Here is a 20,538-nt window from a genome sequence, read left to right as displayed (position 1 = left end):
AAACAGTAACATGCCTGCACCTTCCAAGTCAGCTTCAAGGTCAGCCAGAGTCTGGTGAAGTTGAGCAGTGAGTTCTGGGTCTTCACAGCTATCCTCTGTTCTGCCCGACAAGCTTTTGTGGTAAATATCGCTGCTGTGTCTATGAAAGGCAAAGATAAACAGACCAAAAACTGACACAAAAATATGGCCACCACCCATCTCACCCCCTTATCAACATCTAAGTACGTACTGGAAGGATCAGTCCGTGGAGAACAGTCAATGACTTCATACTACATTACATTCACAAATACAGTTTGCAATAATTAGCAGCCAAGTTTCAAAGGCAGCCAAAGTGGAAAGATGAGCCCTTAGAATTGTTTCAAGTCTTTCACAAAGGAAAAAAGGCCACACATTTAATATATAAACATTCCTAATTCTCAAACGAGTTCTCATGAAAACCAGAATTTTTTTAAACTTGGAAGAAGTTCTTGGGAGTTCCTGGAGAGTTAAAGAAAATAAAGTTTAACGACCCTTTCTTAGAAAACCAAGAACGCTATAAAAAAGCCCATCCAAATGCCCAGTCCACATTACAGTATCACTGAGAGTTCAGTCTACATTATAGTATCACTGAGAGTTCAGTCTACATTATGATTGGGAGTTAAATGGTAAATGGCAGGCATTTATATAGTGCCTTTATCCAAAGCGCTGTACAATTGATGCTTCTCCATTCACCCATTCATACACACACTCACACACCGACGGCGATTGGCTGCCATGCAAGGTACCGACCAGCTCGTCAGGAGCATTTGGGGGCTAGGCGTCTTGCTCAGGGACACTTCGACACAGCCCGGGTGGGGGATCGAACCGGCAACCCTCCGACTGCCAGATGACTGCTCTTACTGCCTGAGCCATGTCGCCCCCGTCTACCGAGTTCAGTCTACATTACAGTATCATTGAGAGTTCAGTCTACATTACAGTATCACTGAGAGTTCAGTCTACATTACAGTATCACTGAGAGTTCAGCCTGTAGTATCACTGGGACTCACTGCGAATGGGTATCTGGAGGCAGTGGTTAGGCTTTTAATGGAATTGTTTTCTGCATGTCTAGCACCTAAGCAGGACTTTGCTTGCATGGCCTGCACTTTTTCACCCATATGTGAAATTCCTTTCCAGAAAAGATTTGCCTTTAACGTGACCCTTGTGCAAAGCGGTGCGCCCTGAGCCAGCGCACAAGTCCCGCCTTACTTGTGCCGGGAACCCCAGGTGGCACAGCCTTCGTCACTGTCGCTGGAGCTGTCCTTGGGCATGGCCTGGGCGTGGCTGGAACCCTGCTCCAGGGAGATGCTGCCGTCAGGAGAAGCCGGCTGGGCCAGGTCAGACGGGGAGCTGATGACGCCGGAGTCCTCCGCCATGCCCTCGGAGGCTGCGTAGCCCTGGTCAGGGCAGCTGCTGCTGCTGTCCATGGACACGGTTTCAGATTCCACCTCCAGCTCCACTCCTGCGGCCGGCTGCGACATACACCCCTGCAGAGAATGCAGCCAGGCTAGGAGGAACAAGACCAGGTAGGGGCAGAGGCACGGGGTGGGTCACGTTATCCGCACATAATAAAGACTGCGGTACTCCATCCACATACTTTTCACAAGACTTGTAAGTTGGTTTATAAAATGAAATGGAATGGAACGTTTTTAAATGGTTTCACCAGATTAAACATATTATATTTTTAAATGATAGTTTTGAAAATAACAATCAGTATTTATTATTGATATTAGTATTAGTATCACTATGGGGGGTAATATGATACAAGCGTGACAAAAGGCAAAAGAACGAGAATGGGAAAAGAAAATTTCAAGAGTCATGAAAGAAGATGTTAGCTGTTTCAAATGCTTTGCACACACACACATGCGGATGCACACACACATGTGCATGCGCGAACACACACACACACACACTCACACTCACACACTCACACACACACACACACACACACACACACACACACACACACACACACACACACACACACTGACCAAAAACTTGAAAAAGAGATTCACTTTAGTCTCTTCACTGTGTATAACAAGTATTTCAACTATGGGCATCAATGCTAAATTAACTTGTTACCTTAATATCAAATATATAATTCACAATATTCCACTCCTTGGTGCATACTATACTGTAACTATGTCATGCTTACTCACTTCAAACTACTGTAAATACAAAACATACACAGGTCCCCAACTCCCTCCCTCGTTAGTCGACAAGCAACAACATTTTTATGTAAATGGTTACACTGTTTTGCTTTGGCAGTAGGTTACAGTAACTACCAAAGTAACCATTTCACTTGGAATCATTTAATTGATTACAGATAAAATATTTAAAAAACTATATATTTTAGTGATGTGCAATTGTAACAGCAGGATACTATTATTTAGCATACTTTCTTTAACTCAATATAATGGGACAATGGCAGATTCGGCTAATACACAAACTCAACAGGGCGTATCAGGGTTTTACGCTTCTGATATTTACATGATAAAACCACAATGAGGATCTTTTCAAAGATCAAAGCCCCAGAACTCCACACTGAAAATGATGTTTGCTGTTGAAGGAAGAACGTCTAATAGACACTTTAATGGGCAAGACACTGACATAGTAAATTCCGCCCCCTCCCGAACACCTAAACACTCCCAGAGTTTAAGTGGGGTTGTAAGCCGCATGCACCACAGGGAAATCCACCCCACCAGAGCGCTGAGGCTGGCACCATTAAAAGCCTCTTTATGACGCACAGTTCAGGGGCTGTGGTCTTTGTGCCAGCGTGCTCCCCTGATGCTTCAGGGGAATCATCTGCTATAAACTCTCACCATTATGGAAATATATTCACTTAACATTCCATCAACACTATAGTCATGTTAATGGACAATATTTGCCCTCATTTATAACCCTGTCCCCTTCTCTTTCTGAGTGACTGATAAGATGTAATCATGGTGACCGTTTATTATGCAGATGCCATGGCATAAGGCAGCTGCATAACTGAGACCCAGCAAATGCTGATGTCTAGCAGCACTGATTTTACGCTAAGACGGCCCTGACAAGGAATGGCAGAGATACCAGTGACTGAATAAAATACTGTAGGGAACACTGAGCGGGTATTCAAAGCGACATAAGAGCAGGTTTTTCTTGGAGTCATTGAGCTGAGCACATGGTGTTGGGAGAAGGTAATGACAATGTATCGATCATTTTAATGGTTTTTTATGGAGCTGCGTGTGAATTAATATGGTTTTAAAGAAACTGACTGTTTTTGCTGCAGTTAGAGTCAGACCTTTTTGTCACATTCTGTCTTACTACATGTCTCTGGAACATGTACTCAGAGATCGTTTTTACCGGCAGTGAAGTACATAAAACATAAATTGTTTTCCAGGAAAAAGGTTCTCCCTGGAAGAAACCTTACTGGACCAGGGCTTGTGAATGAAAAAGCAAGAGCAAAAATCCAAGTTCATATAATTCTTCAAAGATTTGATTTTTAAAGAAACCATAGTTACTGTTAACTGTCATTCGCTATTTTGTGAAACTGATTTAATCCTAAGATCCAGAAGACCGTGTCTACAAAGACCTGCCTGATCATGGCTGAAATGCGTCCTGAGGAGACCCATTACACATGCTATGTTCCAGTCAGACTTGTTTCGCTCACATTTGGATGGTGGGCTGTTGGAGGGGAGGGGGGTGGGGGGGGGGGGGGTGGGGGTGTTGTTCCTGTAGAGACGGTGACTCATACTGTTTCCAAACTCTGTCCCAGACAGCTGTGGTCATGTCACACACACACTGCCACTCCAAGGTCACACGGTCACACTCCGTTCCCCCTGTGACATTCCAGCTGAGGTCTCTCTGTGCCAATTCAGAGCTATGCGGTGTGCTGTTGCAAGGGCGCGGTTTGTGTTTTTACTTCCCGCAAACTGCACCCTTGCCACATGGCCATGTTGGCAACTTCAGAGACGAAAGAGAGTTTCAGCTCCTCTACAGAAACTACCTGAATTTGTATTTATTTCTAACAGAGGAGCAAAGCTGCAGACAGCCAGATTTGCTTTGAATAATTAGTCATCTAAGAGACCTACTGTAGAGAATTTAGCCATAAATCTCATGTGAAATAGAGATATTAATTACAGATTTTTTTTCTGATTCCTAGTTTGATCTGATGCAGCAGAGCTAGATTGTTCATATTCCATTGTGCTTGAAGAATGCAATTAAATGACATAACTAGACATTTTGGGCAAAATATCAAAGAGTGTATTTAATTATCCTTTGATATGCAGCAGACATATTAAGACATATCTTTATTGATCTGGAACTAGTTTCCTTATAAAGCTGCTGAAATTTGCACACACAAACAAACTATATAAGATGAAGGCACACAAAATGTAAGTAGTAGGAAACACAAAAAATGAAGCAGAGCCATGTGCAGAAATTTATCATGATACAAATGAAATGAAAATGAAATGAAAAAAAGCAATGCAATTTGCTGTATTCTTTTAAAATATCAACAAATATATCCCATTTTAATACATCTTGTGGTTTTCATGATACCTCTTGAGAGGAAGCCACGACAATGTATGCCCTTGTGAAAGACACCTTTTAAAGTGCTATGTATAAATTATCAATAACAAGGCACTTCTAGCTAATAACCTATAAAGGCACTGCAGGGGTAATTGTCAAGTTAAAAAAGCTAATGAGGCAAACCCACAATTCAACCAATAGAGAATCTCATCCTCAAAAAATTTGTACTCAAAAAGTGTAAAACATTTTTTCTTTTTCTTTTTTCCCCTCCTATGACTCTCCTGACATGGTACTGCAAAGAACTCCATATCCCTGAGCCCAAGCCTGTTCCCTGTGCTGTCTAGAGCTACAGTATCTGCTGAAAGGCAACACGTGGAACCCATGGAGCTGTTTATCGCTCATTTGGACAAAAACATACAACCCCCTCCTCATTAGAACTGATGAGTGATGTTTTCACATTGTTTATACATTCTTTTCTTTTCATTTCCAAACATTCAAATCCTTCAGTCCTCCACTTTCTCCACTTAGCATAGCATAGCGTACAGATGACGCTGAGTGCAGTCCTTGTCTCCACACAGGAACACCATTATCCTCCATTCCCTTCTCAGCCAGGTATAAATACAAAAGGTTTTATTTACAGAGCATTAAATCGCATAAAAAGGAGAGAGGAAAAGACAGAAAATTTCTTCACAAAGGGATGAGCTAGGGTAGAGAGAGGTGGACATCAGAGAGCAGTTCAGGAGAGGGAGGTTTGGCAGAGGAGAGAGCAGTTCCAGCAGAGAAGGGTGGAGGGCAGAGAGTTGAGAGAGGAGAGGATGATGGGAAGGCAGCAGGACGGAAAGGAGGGCCAGGTGTCTGGTCGCTCACCGACGGTTGACCCGGAGGGAGACAGGTGCACAACAGTAAACTGTCAGAAAGAGGCAGACAGGCAAGGAGTTTAGAAACCAGGAACAACAGGAAAGGGTTTCCTGTACACGGAAAAGAGTGGAGCCATCATATCCAAGCTTTGAGGAATTTATATCCTGGGTGTACTAAAGCACAAACCATGTGTAAACAACAACAACAAGCGGAAACTATAGCAACTGTGCGTCATAGAGCCTGAATCAGGAACAGTTGACCACCGGGTGCAGTTTCCATTGAGCTGTTAGTTTACCATTCTGAAGTGAAATGGTGCACATAGACACCCTTTGTTACTGACTTTTCATGTTATGGGGCAACATTAACATGTTATTCAACATTCAAAAACTTTCTGGTAGAAATTATTATTCTACCAAACTTGGCCAGAATTACCAGAGAATAACCAAAGAAAGATTGCTTAAAACCATCTATATGGCTACAAAAGATATATATTACCGGATTACACACAGTATGGCAATTGATTGAAGGCCCCTTTACTATAAATAGGCAATATACTTCAGAAGATTGTCACTGTAAGTAATCTTGGTGCATCTTGATTGAACTATTTAATCTTACCTTACAAAACCAGGAAATTAGCAATTTTCTGCAAACAATCATATACAAGCAAAACCTCTTCACTCAGGAAAATCACTGTCATCACTGAGAAAAACTAGAGAAAACAAAATACCCGGAATGAAATGAAACCACTGTCATCATGTAATAAAGTGTCATTGTCATCAATGGAAAAACAAATAGTTGAGAAATTATCGTCAAAGAAAAAACAATGTAATAAAATGACTATAATCATTGAGTAAAATTTCCGTAATCACTAAACAAAACCATCACTATTGCCAAGTACAACCAGTGTAATCACCTCGTAAAAACATGGTAATCATTGAGTAAAGCCACCACCTGCCATTGAGCAAAATGTTCACTCATGGAGGATACATTCACACACACACACAACCATGAACACTCGAACCCATGAACCACCATACACACAAACACAGCCATGCACACAGTACTCAGAGGGGAAAAATATGCAATAGTAAAAAGCTACAGCAGAAGAAAGAGTGGAACTGAGGCAGCCACGGAGGAAGAGGTCAGAGGTCATACGAGACCTACATTGGGCTGCCTCCAACTGAGCATGATGGGAATCCTGGTCTGTGGGAGGGGGGGGGTATGGCGGAGGAGGGGGGATCTCTAACTGGGGCGGGTCCCGGGGCGGAGCTCGCCGAGGTTTGAGTGGCACTTGACGCCCAGCACCTAAAGAGAATAATCCAGCATCTTTTAACATTAGAGGGGAGAAAGTAGGCAATCAAATCAGCGTTTGCATCCTCTGGGAGATGAAGTCTCTCTGCATTGTTTCATCCAAAGAGAGCACTAAATATAACGGCACCGTGTCACTGCAGCAGGACATGGTCCTCTCTCACACAGCTGCCCTTTCCTGTGCATTTAAGAGCAGGATAGCAGCCAGCAAAGAGGGATGTACGGACCTATTCCTACAAAAAAAGGGCTGAGAGCTGCAAATAAATCCTTAGAGATTGATTTCAGTGCCTGAAATCTGACTTTAGTTGGGTTTGTCTACAGTGAGAAAGCTGGCCTGAGATCAGTGAGTTTTGATCCTTGGCTGGATCAGTCAACAGTAAGTCGGTATTGGAATTACACCCAATCCATCGCCTAATCCATGTCATAGTTAAATATTTGAAACAAAGACAGGATTATGGTTGTAAATGCTGCAGTTTGTAAACTGTATGAGGCGAAAGCTCATACAGTTGAATAGAACTTAATAGAACTTAATTCCCACAATCCACGTACTCATGAAACATATTGAATGCATAATTTCCTTCCTTGCAGCAGATGTGCTGCAGATGATTCATGCAGTTCAGGTGACGCTCCACACTGGCTTTTTTAAAGTGAGCTGACCTGAGATCAGGGCATTGGCCCCTCCACTGTGTGAGTGAGGGGCCTCTGGGGAGAGCATTAGGGCGCGGTTCTCATCTGGAGAACACAGTGGTCAGACCAGGCTTGGTGTGGTGCTAGATACCATTTAGCTTTTAAGCAGTAGGTATATTTTAGTGGTAGTAAAAGGAGAGCATTACTGGGCTGAATGGCCTGTTCGTCATTAAGTTATGTTATGGCTCTCTGGCCCGTGACCAAAGGCTTGCCACCGCAGACAAGCAGGAACACCAGGCACCATGCTCACTCATTCCCAGTACCACCATCTCTCTCTCCATTTCTGATATACAAATAACATAGCAACTGTTTAATTCAGCATGTATCTTCATAGAGATGATCATCATTTCTGTCGTGGTGAAAGTGCGTCGGGGTCGGATGTGAAGCCCTAGGGTGTGGTGGATTGGTGTGTGGTGAGGAGGGGGCAGGAGGTGACGTAATGGTGACGCTGCGTCACAGGAAAGATGCTGTGACAAGTAAAGCAGATCTCTCTCTCCGCTGACTCAGCAAGCCGGAGAGCAGCTCAAATCATTCAGAGCAGGCCTGAGAGAAACAATTCCACTGGGGCCCAATGATGAAGATTATGATGGTAAAGAAGTACGTGGCAGTGGCAGCCCTATGAAGAGAGATGTAACTATAGCTGGTTTGAAATGACATACTCCCTGTTGTCAGCAGTCTACTGGAAAGCAAATAATCTTAAAATGAGTTTTTTCATCACACTGCACAGCCCACAGCAATCCCATAATTTTGGAGAGCGTGAAAGAGTTAATCATCAGGTTTCCTCTACAGATCAACTCAAATTCTGTCACAATTGGTAAAACCAATTACTTTCTTAATTTACTTTTGAAAGGTGTTCATTCATTCACAATTACTGTGATATCCTCATACACTCTCCGAAAAACAATGGATACATTAAAAAGCACTGTGGGAAAGGCCAGCCCCAGGAAATTATGTGTAACAGGCAATAGGTCCTCTCAATTCAGTAATGCTTATCCTCCATTTACACAGGGATGGCGATGAGCACTGCTCCCAAACTGACTGCATTTCAGCTCATTTGTTTGCCGTAGCCGGGGATGGTCGCACAGTGTCTCTAGAGGATTTTATCTCTAAAAGATGGGAAGCTGAATTGTCCTTGCATTTCCTTTATTTATTTGGATTTTTTTTTTTTTGCGTGCCTAAAACTGAGCAGAGCAGTTTAAAGACTTAACAGAGCATTTTCTCCAGTGTGGACCAGCATGCCTGCAAATGCTCTTTGATAAGGTATCAGCCTGTTTTGAATTGTTGACGTTTGAAACAGTTTATTTTGGTAAGCCTGTTGTTTGGGCTATGACTCGGACAGTTTTTTTTTTTCACATTTCTCAGCCTCCGCTGGTATAAAATCCAGCTATGTCCAACTTGAAATACCAGCTCCCAGCTGTTTTAAAACAAAGCTTGAGCTGGTCAAATCATGTTCAGTATGGAGCTGGTCTAACTGCCCAACCAGCTACCAGGTGTTTCAAAATCTTGAGCTGTTTTTTTCAGCAGGGTCATAATGGCTTCCTTGACTTCCATTGGCACAACTCTGACATTCATGTTGAAAAACACCACTAACAGGCTCCATAATAGACCAGATACTGAAATCTCTCTTTTCCCTGCACTAAGGAAACAACTGACTAATCAGGAACAGCTGTGAAGCCATTTGTCTCAAATATAATGGTACCTGTAAATGGAGGGATTATGTATAAAAAGGGCTATAATTCATAAATGGATCACCCAATATTAATGTAAATATCCTCACATTAAAGGTGGCAGTCTGCACCTTAACCTCATATTCATTGTCTCAAATCCAATGCACTGGAGTTGAGCCAAAATAGCAGAAACTGTACCACTGTCCAAGTACTTATGGATTGCACTGTATGTGCACATATGACCACTGTTCTGCACACTTAAGTAACAAACTAAAACCAAAGAAATTGAATCCACTGAAAGAGGATCAAATCTGCTAAAAATAATGACTCATTATTTATTGATGTGACTAAAAAAATGCTACTGACTTCATTACAATGAGAGAAAGTGTGGACACAGCACCTCTAAATCCTGTTCAGAAAGCCTTAAGCTTTCCCTGCTGGGTTTAAGAATAGCTGGACTGCCCATCTCTCTAACCCTAAAGCAGTACGTAAATGAATCACAAAAGATTGTTGTCACTGGCCTCTAATCCCCTCCCCACAGATTAACACAACAGGCCTCAACTAGTCTCTATGGAGGAGTACAGAGGGGGGGAAGAAGGTGATGATTAACACACAGGCACACGTACACACACACGCGCGCGCACATATACACGCACACGCTCCCAGTGCCCATTACCTGTTCGGGGATTCCTACATCCCTCCGGACTTTTAAGTATGCAACATTTTTGTAAACACTCCCTGGAAGCCCATGTAACAGCAGTTCAGTTATAAAACATTAAAGTGAAAAGCAGCAAACCCCGTGGCTCTCCAGGCGAGGTTGATATGACATGACGACTGAGGTCAGCCTAATTTTGCAGACCAGCTCCTTTGGGAGGCCGACATACACTTTTAGAAATGGCTTGACTAAAATCAGATAGTTAAGGTCAAAGAAATACTGAATTGCAATTGTATTTATTTAGATACAATTGCATTATAGATTAAAATGTATGTTCAGCATTGCTTACACTTTTCTGGCAGTCCTACATGCGCTGTGGAGAATTTCCAAGGCCTTCTAGAAGCTATAGACCCAGTTTGCTGATTGAGAGTAGTCTGGAGGTGAACAGGCTTTCTCACTGCCTCAGAAAAAATGGTACAGTATGGGGTAATCCCTGTTATACTATTACACACTCCTTTAGCTCCTGAAAGTGCCAGTACAGCAGGACCTGACGGGATATGTGCGAACACGCAGTATACAGCTCAGGGGTGGGGGAGCCGTGGTTTCGCCCGCTTTACTGGGAACGTACTGTTCCAAATGCCAGTGGTGCGATCAGCAGCCAAGCGCCCTGACCCCTGTGTGAACAGGAGCAGGCTGTGCCCAGCAGAGGGATTCTGTGTCTCTCAGGTCATGAGTCATTCCGTTCAGTCAGCCAGCAACTGGGACAGATCCAGACGGCTGTTTGTGACCCAGATTTGGAAGGGCGAGGCGAATATGCTTAGACTGGACCGGGTACAGGGTGTCAGGAGTAAGACACACATTGATAACAGTCTACCAGCCACTGTGAGCAAAGGGAAAGAGGAATCCCCCAATGCCCAAAAGCAGTAAGCTCAGGGGAAGTGTCTGTCTGTTCTTATACACTGGGTAAGTCTCACTGTGATCTCTCAGGGTGAAAAGGGTTTCTGAAATCTCTACTCTTGGAATTCTTTATTTTATGAACATCGAGCCAACACAAGGTAAACAGGCTGAATAAATTAAATATCAGATGAACATGAGGTGAACATGAGGTGAACTGTGAATTGATATAGACAGGCAGGACTATGAGAACTGAAAAATAGTACAGAACAAACCCAAAACTACAGTGAGGTCTGTAAGTATTTGGACAGTTGTATAATGTTTGTTCTTTTTGACTGTACTCCAGCACACTGAATTTTAAATGAAACAATGGATATGAGGTTAAGTTGCAACCTGCCACCTGTAATTTGAGAGTATTTTCATCCATATCAGGTTATACGATGTGTAGGAATCCCATCACTTTTTATACATAGCCCATGTAAGGGGGCCAAAAGTAACTGGACAGTTGATTTCTCAGTGGATTCTGTATTTAGTCCAGTTTATTCAATTGCACCCTTAGTGCAGGTATAAGAAAGTGTTCAGTATCTACTCTTGATTCTAGTCTTTTGATTGCCTTTGGAGTCTGTTACTGTCATTTGGCCACATGAGGACCTGCCAAAGACAGTAACAGAAGCCATTATGAAGCAGAGAAATAAGAAAAAAACTATAGGGTGTATCAAAATAAACTGTTTCTTCTAAACATCATTAAGAAGAAAGAAGAAAGCACTGTTTGCTCAGTAATTGCAAAGGGGCTGGTAGGCCAAGGAAGACCTCGATAGTTGATGGCCGAAGAATTCTCACCATAATAAAGAAAAACCCCTAAACACCTGTCAAACTGATCAGAAACACTCTTCAGGAGGCAGGTGTGGATGTGTCAGTGACTACTCTCTGTAGAAGACACAAAAAAACAGATCTACAGAGGCTACACTGCAAGATGCAAACCACTCGTTAGCTGAAAAAAACTGCATGGCCAGGTTACAGTTTGCTAAGTAGACCTAAAAGAGCCTGGAAAACGGTCTTCTGGAAACAACTGAGAAACCAAATATCCAATTACTTTTTGTCCCCTAAAACTGGGGGACTATGTACAATACAAACAGGGATGTAAGTCCTATAGTGATCACCCAATATGGATGTAAACACCATCAAATTAAAGGTGAGAGACTGCACTTTAACCTAATATGTATCGTTTCATTTCAAATTCAATGTGCTGGAGTACAGATGTAAAAGAACAAAAATTGTAGCACTGTCCAAAAACATACAGATCTCACTGTAGATTGAAGGTCCATTTGTAACCAAAAATCACAATGAATCTGCGAGTATAATCCCAGGTTAAATGACGGTCTAGAATGGTAAATACAGTACATATGGGGAAACTCACAGGTGAGAGCTTTGCACATTACAGTACAGGGAGCATACAGTCGGCATGGGCCCTGCACACACTGGTACAGGTGAGGCAGACCAGGCTTACCCATGGTGCTGTGCCGGTTGTTCTCCATCTCCTCCAGTTTGAGGTTGAGAGCGGACTCGGTCTCCTCCGGGGCAGGTGCGCTGGGTTCGGCCTTGCGTGTGGTGCTGCAGGCGGGCTCTGCTTTAGGCGTAGTGTTGTGGGCGGGTTCTGTCTTGGGTGCGGTAAAACAGGCTGGTTCCCCCTTGGGGGTGGTGCTAGGGGCAGGGGCAGCTTCAGGGGTGGTGCTGGGGGTGGGTTCTCCCTCGGGGGTGGTGCTGGGGGCAGGTTCTCCCTCGGGGGTGGTGCTGGGGGCAGGTTCTCCCTCGGGGGTGGTGCTGGGGGCGGGTTCTCCCTCGGGGGTGGTGCTGGGAGAGGATTCTCCCTCGGGGGTGGTGCTGGGGGAGGGTTCTGTGACCTCCATACAGCTGCTGCTGCTGCTGCAGATGGAGCCAACAGGCTCCGAGTCCTCCGTGCTGTGACTCATCTCCGACGCCGTGTCCTCCGCCGGGAGGCTCGGGTCTGGGGTCGGGGGCGGGGCTGGAGCCTTCCTCTTCTTCTGCTGGGCGGAGCTGGAGCTCATCTTGGAGAAGAACATGCAGAAGGGTCATGGGTCAACGGTCACAGATTCAAGGTAATGGTTGCACATTGGGTTTCAGTACAAAACTAATGTTATTAATGGCATTGCATACAGAGGCAATGGTTAAAAAGCTGCATGGTGCTGCTAAATTGCCTCATTAAGTCATCAATAAAGTCTTTGTCTTTTTCTTAGTTTTAAAATTTGTTGCATTCATGAATCTATTCCCATGTCTATTCCCATGTTCCAAAGATCCACTTGTGAAGAAATGTCTTTAAATACCATTTTTTTTGCTGCGAATAATGACACGTTTAAAACCGCTCTCCATTAAAAGTGTCATTATTCGTGGCAAAGGAATGGAATTAAAAATAAATAAATAAACATGTCAGTTACATTAAATATTTAAATATGCTTATTGTAAATGTGTTAATGTCAGCCATATCTAATGTCTTCTGTGACCAGTAATCACTGAACTTCCACCAAATAAGTGAAAGATTTGATTTCATTTTCAGTAAATAATTATTCAGTGCAAAAAGCACATTTAACAGATGGACTACACATTTATGCTAGCAAAAGACAGCATGTCTTTTATTCTTCACCACTGTACTACTGTACCTCCATGTTATGTACTTATGTACTTCAACTTGTCTGAATAAGCAGGACAGGCTAAATGACTGCAATGTCAGCTAACCACACAGGCCCACCACAAACTGCATGAAGGCCTACAGTTAATAGAACAACAGTCTTCATAAGTCCTCTGTTGGGAGAGGGCCTTTATCAGCTTCAGAATCACACTGATCCAATGGCAAAGAAATCGTCTTGCAATGCCCTTTCTCTTCAGCCCACCAAATAGAAAGCAGGAAATCCAAGTGTTCACAATAAGGAAAATGACACGACAACCACCAAACTTCATTTGAAAGAGAAGGGTTGCCATTCATTAGGATGACTACTCAATCACAGGAAACTTCAATAGATTGCATTGGACAGCTGGTCTCACTTTGTTTAATACTCTGGATATCACTTATGAATTAATTTTTTTCTTTTACTGAAGTTCAAGCCAAGGTAAGAATTACCTTTATTGAATTAAATACAAAATATGTTTTAAATATAAAACAGATATATAATATATAAATATAAAACAGACTGTATTTTACATACAAAAAAACAACAGAATCTATGAATAATTTGTTTTGGCCTCTTGCCTCTTATTGAGAGCAGAATATTAAAAAAACAGAATGGAGAACAGGACAGACATCCACTGCAGGTCAAATTTCCCTTTGAAATGGAGGGGAAATTTATATCTTCTTCCAAGCAAAAGAAACAGCCTGATAAGCACTCTGATTGTTCCGTAATACAAACACTCCTGGCAGTGGACAAAAGTAAGAGAAAGGGATGGCTCGGGATGATGACATGCGATTAATATATAGATTTTTTCCTGCTGATTAATATATATCCCTGGGGTGGTGTTAGTTTGGGTGGTGCCTGCAATTCCAATCCATCATGAGACTGACTGGGGCGTGCTGACGGAAAGCTGACAGATGTGCGGCGGAGCCCTTCCCAGGAAAACACGGGGGATAGAAAGTGCAGCGTTTCGTTTGGGGAGGTTTGGCAGCGTTCCTCTAATGCAGGGCCAAGAGTCCATATATCATAGCAAATCAGACCTGGGGAGCCAGTTATTGCATTGTGCGGAGATATTACGCAATCTGTGGCATGACTAGGTTTCTACATGACGGGAGATCCACGAAAGAAATGAGGATAGCCAAAAGGTTCACTGCGAGGCAAACTGCAGAAGTTGCAGATGTGGCAGTTGTAGTAGCAAGTTCTTTGGCTTGAACAAGAGGAAAGAAAATTGAATGTACATGTAGAAAATAAATTATGTTGCAGGGGTGTTCTGATTTTTGATTCTGGTAAAAAAAAAAACTATCACAATATAGCTTTAAGAGCAGTAGTTTTAATTAATTTGAAGCCAAGAATACAAAATAACATTTCAAGTTCACTTGAGAAAAGTAACTTTCCTTGCATCATGTTAGCTGCCATTTAGGCGGGACAATTCTCTTTACCCAGTTTAGTTTACACTTATTTCAAATGCCTCACAAAATCCGTAGTTGTACCTCGCACAATTCTTATTTGGTAATTGCACATATACTGCTCTCTCATATTTAGCACCCTTTGTTGGGACACCAACACTTACAGGCACATGAAGGCAGGAGTGAGCAAAAGGAAAATGCAGTTCTCTGATAATTTGCCTTTCATACATACCAACACCACTGTGCATGCATAGTAAGTATACTCACATACTCTTACTGTATGTACCCTACATTGCTTTCTGTTGGGCCCATGTGCATGCAGGGTACAAGAGCCTTCAGGCTCAGATAAAGGAATATGGGGCATACATGATTGTGCCATTCACAAGTTGCAATCCAAGATGGGCTGTTCTCATCATAGAATAATTTGTTTTGTTCAATCTTATAAGAACTCTCAATGGAAATAAGCAAGTATTCACCCTCTGGTCTATCAACTTTGTGCACACAACACTTTGTATTTCAAGTTAAGAAGGAAATTGCTATATTTCAAATATAGTAAACTTAACCCATATTCTGCATATCTACTACCACAGTCCTTCATAGTACATGATTGCGTCTACTTATACTCAGCATGTCTGCCCAATTGTAAATATCATTGTAAACAGGAAGAAGGATATTATCATATTTTATAAATACTGCTACATGTGTTCAGTGTGTACCAATTGTAAAAAGGATAGGGCCCAGAATAGGGAAATGCCTTTAGAGACCTCAAGGAATTGTGATTGCATACCATCAACCACGATACATTGTGTTCTGTCCGAGACACAGTTATGAAACCAATTGCATGCAAAGTGATCTGATCCAACTAAAGATAGCTTTTGCAATATGAGGGAATGATTAACATGGATTTAAGGCAGCACAGCAATTTTTGTTATGTAAAGTCAAGTCATTTATTACCAGAGAAGTGACAGAGATAGTACTATGACGAGCTTCAAACCCAGACTGATGTGTCGACAAAATACAGTTCCCACCTAAAAATGCATGGCGTTGGATACTTGCGACAACTTTAAGAATTCTAACTGAACGGGAGTCTTGAGATCGGATGACCATTACACAGATTACCAGGTTACCAAATGTTTGGGATAATTCCAGAGTGTAATGTTACATAAAAAATGTGGGCCACAGAACTCACTGCAAGTTTTAAAAGACTCAAGCAGGTCAGCCCTGTTCGTTATTTTGTGTCTATGTTATACAGAGCACCAAACACATCAGTGTCAATCTGGGCAAATCAGATTGAAAACAGGAGGCAGGCATCCTCCACTCCACCAAAACACACCAATGTTCAACTCAACTCTCCTGGTATATTATTTTAATCACCTGGATATGATAATTGGCATAATTCTTCAGCCAGGAAGTATAACCATTTTGTGAAATCAGCACACTGAGTTCATAGATGAAAGTGACACGATTCTGACCCCTGGGCTTTCCAGCTGTTTGCTCACAGGAGGGTGTAGGAGGGTGTAGGCTATTAGTGTGAAGATTTAGCATCGTTCATATTCTGGTCTTGGTCAAAACTGAATGGCATTTACTTTGTCATGTTAAAATGAATTCCACGTGGAACATGTTCTCCAGAGATATTGCACGTTATAGCAGCCCACCCCGGAGGACTTTAGGTGACCTCGCTGAGGACCACTGTCTGCTCCTTGTCCTGGCCTGCTCACTTCCAGGTCACCCCAGGCTAAAGAGGCCCCCTATCAGACTGAGACTGAACAGAAGCAGTTCCCCAAAACACATGCCATGTTCCAGTACCTTCTGGACACCGTCAGCTCTTATCAAATAGCAAAGCTGCTGATAAGGAAGTTTCATGTGTATTTGCAAGAGGCAGCGTTTCAGGCCAGCACGTCCGTCAAACACTTTGGGGGTAGGTGCACAGAGCAATGAGTGACTATTTCTTTCTGGCATGATGAACACATGCTCTTTGGCAATGATTAACCACACAGCCAACCCTGTGATTATAAAAAGCCACAACAGTTTAAAATGTGCTCCAGGCTAAAATATTCTGATGTAAGAGTTTGGCAGTTATTGCCTCTGTTGCCCCGGAGACTACTGTGTATAGGGCAGAATTATTGTCCCATGATTGCCCTGAAGGGAAGACAGTTTGATACGATTCTGAAAGGGGGTTCTGTTCGGTCTAATAATTTAGACACACAAACAAGTGTTTTCACACATCAATACACTTGGGCTTTGTGGGGGACACCAGACCTGCTACTGCCTGTGAATCATATGATCGCAGCCACTAACCAAAACAATTCCCCATGGTTTGTGCCTAAGGAATGAAACTTCTAAAATCTTGAACAGATACCGTATATCGGTGTAACATAGCTTCATCAGAATTAAAGCTACAATAGGTATGATTTTTATGTTCAATTATTGTTACAAGACCATAGTAAATCCCTTCCTATCAGATTCTTTTGGATGTGCCCTTCATGGAGTGAACAATATAACTCACTAGGTAGCAAGTGCATGTATACATATTTTTCTAATTATGTTACATACAGTACTGTGCAGAAGTCTTAGGCACCCTAGACTTTATTATACACACACACATATATATATATATATATATATATATTTTTTTTTTAGTATAAAAGAACACATTTGAGATTTCCAAATATTCATTTTCCAAAAGATTTAATTTTACAGAGACATTTGTATATTTAATTTAAAAAAGTAGCATATTACTGTAAGCAATTGACTTGAATTGAATTACTTTTTACATAAAAACTTGTTCAAGGCTGTCTGAGATCAGAAGTAAGGAGCCAACCAAAGTCTGCAGAAGAACTGTGGCATGTTCTCCAACATGCATGGAACAACCTCCCTGCTGACTGTCTTATAGAACTGCAGGACAGCGTTGGCTATCTCAGAGAAGTGATGCAGTTTTAACGTCGAAGTGTGGTCACAAAAAATGATTTGATTCAGTTTTGAACTAGTCTGCCAAATTACTAAAATGTAGTGTCAAATGTATAGTACATTTAATTAGGACCTTTCATTGAAATATTATTGAAAGAATCTTCTCTGTAAAGAATGTTATACAGGTGCCTAAGACTTCTGCAAAGTACCGTATATCGGTGTAACATAGCTTCATTAGAATTAAAGCTACAATAGGTATGATTTTTATGTTCAATTATTGTTACAAGACCATAGTAAATCCCTTCCTATCATAGAAAAAGGCTCCCTGACATGTTGACTCACCCTCTGCCAGTGTTTATAGTCCTTAAATTCAGGTTTAAAAATATGCAGTTGACAGGCCATCACTCTGTACCAAAACATCTATAGGTGTACAATAATTCCAGCTCATTGGTTCTAATTGCCACAGCCAATGGCGTTTAACTTCAGCGCGTTCACAGAGAAGGGGTGGGATAAACAGTGTTGTGGTTTGAGCGTATTTGTTGCTGCAATTCCTCTCTTGACCGTTAGAAGTCCCAAATGACCTATTGTACCTTTAATAAACACAGGACATAATGTACAAATGCAAAATAATACATATGGGTAAACAAGAAATACTTTGATGTCTTCTGGAAACTAGACAGATTCAGGTTCTAATGGCCAATGGGGCTGTCTCTGTCGAGACAAGGAGGACATAAAAGGGCCAATCGGCTGTCCCTGTGTTTATACATAGGAGGTGAAAGAACCAGTCGGCTGTTGCTGTAAAGGTGAAGTCAGGTGAAATGGAAACGGGAAAGGTGGATTTGACAACCTGCTTGTTTTTCATACCAATTGCAGGTTCAGGCAGAATGCACAAAAATGCAAATCAGTGCGTTTTAGGGGCAAGGCATTTGAGAAGGACAAAAGCAGACCGCTTGTGTTTTTGGGGACAGGAAGTCAGACTCCTTTGTTCCTTCCCATGTGTAACACTAGTGCACTGACTCAGCCACACTTTCGCTGTATTCAGACATAAGAACATTACCATTTACAGTATAGCACTTCCTTCTGAATAGATTCCCCATTCCCAGGAATGCCAACAGCAAAGTAGGATAATGTGTGGGATTATCATCCCAGTACAGCAGTGGGGAATATACCTCTCTAATTTAGAAAATAGAATACACAGATTTAGTAAAACACTGATAAGAGAAAAGAATAGAAGGAACATATCCAAGAAAGCTCTCCTTGGGCTCAGTGAGGTGTGAACTCCCACCTCGGTGAGCACCAGGTTAGAGTTAGAAATGTGAAACACTGAGCTGTTGCCCTCTCACCTGGAAACCATCCAATGAGGCTGGAGCCAGCAGGGCCTGGGGAGGCGGGGGAGCCTGCCGCTTCTTCACTTCCACTTTGGGAGACATCCTGGGGATGTTCATGACAGACTGGGACTGTCCCAGCGTGCTGGGCCGAGCTTCCACAAACAGCCTGGAGGGGGCAGCAGGGACACCCTGCAAGGCGAAGGAGCGGTCACTACCTATCCATGCACACTCTCACAATCAGGTGAAGATATAATCTCTGTTTCTCTCACACACTTACTTACACACACACACACACACGTATACAAACATATGTAGTTTATTTGATTATATTTGACTTCATGGCACATAGCTTGCATGGCCAGAAACCCTGGGCCGGGGGAGTGGACAGGAAGGTTAAGGTATTTCCTGGTATTTACACACCCCTGTTGGCGGGCTCTCTACTCGGTGCGTTTAAAGGTCAGGTGATTTAAAGGTGCTGGCCAGGGCTCAGACAGGACTGTGATTTCCTGCTCTTACTCCTGGTGGAGAATAAAGGTCTGTGTGTAAATGTCAGGGGCCAGGCTCATCAGGCGGCCCGACTGACTGCAGCCACACTTTAATCACAGCCTTCTAGAAATAAGCAGATGGCACAATTACCTTCAAACACACTGCTGTTAAAGATGGACTAGGAGCAGTTACCAAAACGTCTTTTATTTAGAAGCAGTAAAAACCTTCCTGTAGCAGTGTTTTTCTGTTGTTTCCCAGAGAAAGGAAGTGATGTCACAATCAAGACACTTCCTCCAATTATTCAGACACTTGCCCCTCTCCCTCCAATGGGAAACTAAACACAGCGGCATTTTAAAAGGACGCAAAAGCAGATAAGCTCTTAAATGTGCAACAGCCACACTGTCGACTATCTGTTCACAAATCCACACATACCCAGGTACCCCACATGAAAATACATGGGCTCTCAGCTACACAGGTATCCTCCTGTCACAGCAGCTCACAGGGAGTCTCCAGCACTGCTATGCCTGGCTCTGTTCTGCAGGGGGCTTTCAGACTGACCCCTGCTCCTGGCCCTTCGGCTCGAACAGGGCCCAGCTTCTACACCTCCTCTCGGAGACCGAGGAGGACTATTGGTGCGTTCACTGCTTGTGTCAGAAGGTTGCGTGACCTAAAAGGCACAATCTGATTGGAATAACTTACCTTCTTTATCTCATTTTTTTTTTAAATCCTACTTTATTTTCATATCATGAATGTACACATTTCTTGAATGTATTGTTTTTTTTTGATGATGCATCACCGGAATTGTTGAGTTGCCTATTTAACTGTAACTTTGTGCATTGCAGGACCCCCTCAAAAACAAGACGTGTCACCTCAAGGAGTTTATCCTGCAAAAATAGTGTCACTCTGACCATACCATGTTCATGCATGCTCAGAATAGCGGGTATTACCTAAAAAATGTTTTTAGAACAGTCAAGAAATTGGAATTGCGGCAACAAACACGCTCAAACCACAACACTGTTTATCCCACCCTTTCTCTGTGAACGCGGTGACATTGAAACGCCATTGGCGCCTTACCTATTGTATCTTTAAAAACCCACAATGTTCAGCTTTATCGTCATCTCAGAAACTTGGGTAAAC

General features: G+C 42.5%; 1 protein-coding gene across 14 annotated transcripts in view; it reads right to left on the bottom strand.

The window, feature by feature from the left end:
- cobl (cordon-bleu WH2 repeat protein) overlaps positions 1 to 20,538 on the bottom strand; it is a 54,551-nt gene that overhangs the window by 7,892 nt on the left and 26,121 nt on the right. For 11 of the 14 annotated variants that reach the window (XM_061248072.1, XM_061248063.1, XM_061248053.1 and 8 more), the window contains 5 exons: positions 18,931 to 19,104; positions 12,101 to 12,659; positions 6,547 to 6,687; positions 1,225 to 1,522; positions 15 to 139 (listed from right to left, as the gene is read on the bottom strand). In XM_061248072.1, the coding sequence (XP_061104056.1) occupies positions 15 to 139; positions 1,225 to 1,522; positions 6,547 to 6,687; positions 12,101 to 12,659; positions 18,931 to 19,104 (1,297 nt within the window). The remainder of the gene's footprint in view (positions 1 to 14; positions 140 to 1,224; positions 1,523 to 6,546; positions 6,688 to 12,100; positions 12,660 to 18,930; positions 19,105 to 20,538) is intronic. The other 3 variants (XM_061248145.1, XM_061248163.1, XM_061248088.1) reach the window with 2 other exon arrangements.

The sequence above is a fragment of the Conger conger genome, chromosome 1, assembly GCF_963514075.1.
Source record: "Conger conger chromosome 1, fConCon1.1, whole genome shotgun sequence".
NCBI classification, from domain to species: Eukaryota; Metazoa; Chordata; class Actinopteri; order Anguilliformes; family Congridae; genus Conger; species Conger conger.
Note: the sequence above shows the minus strand (reverse complement) of the source record. Positions and strands in the feature narration are given on the sequence as shown.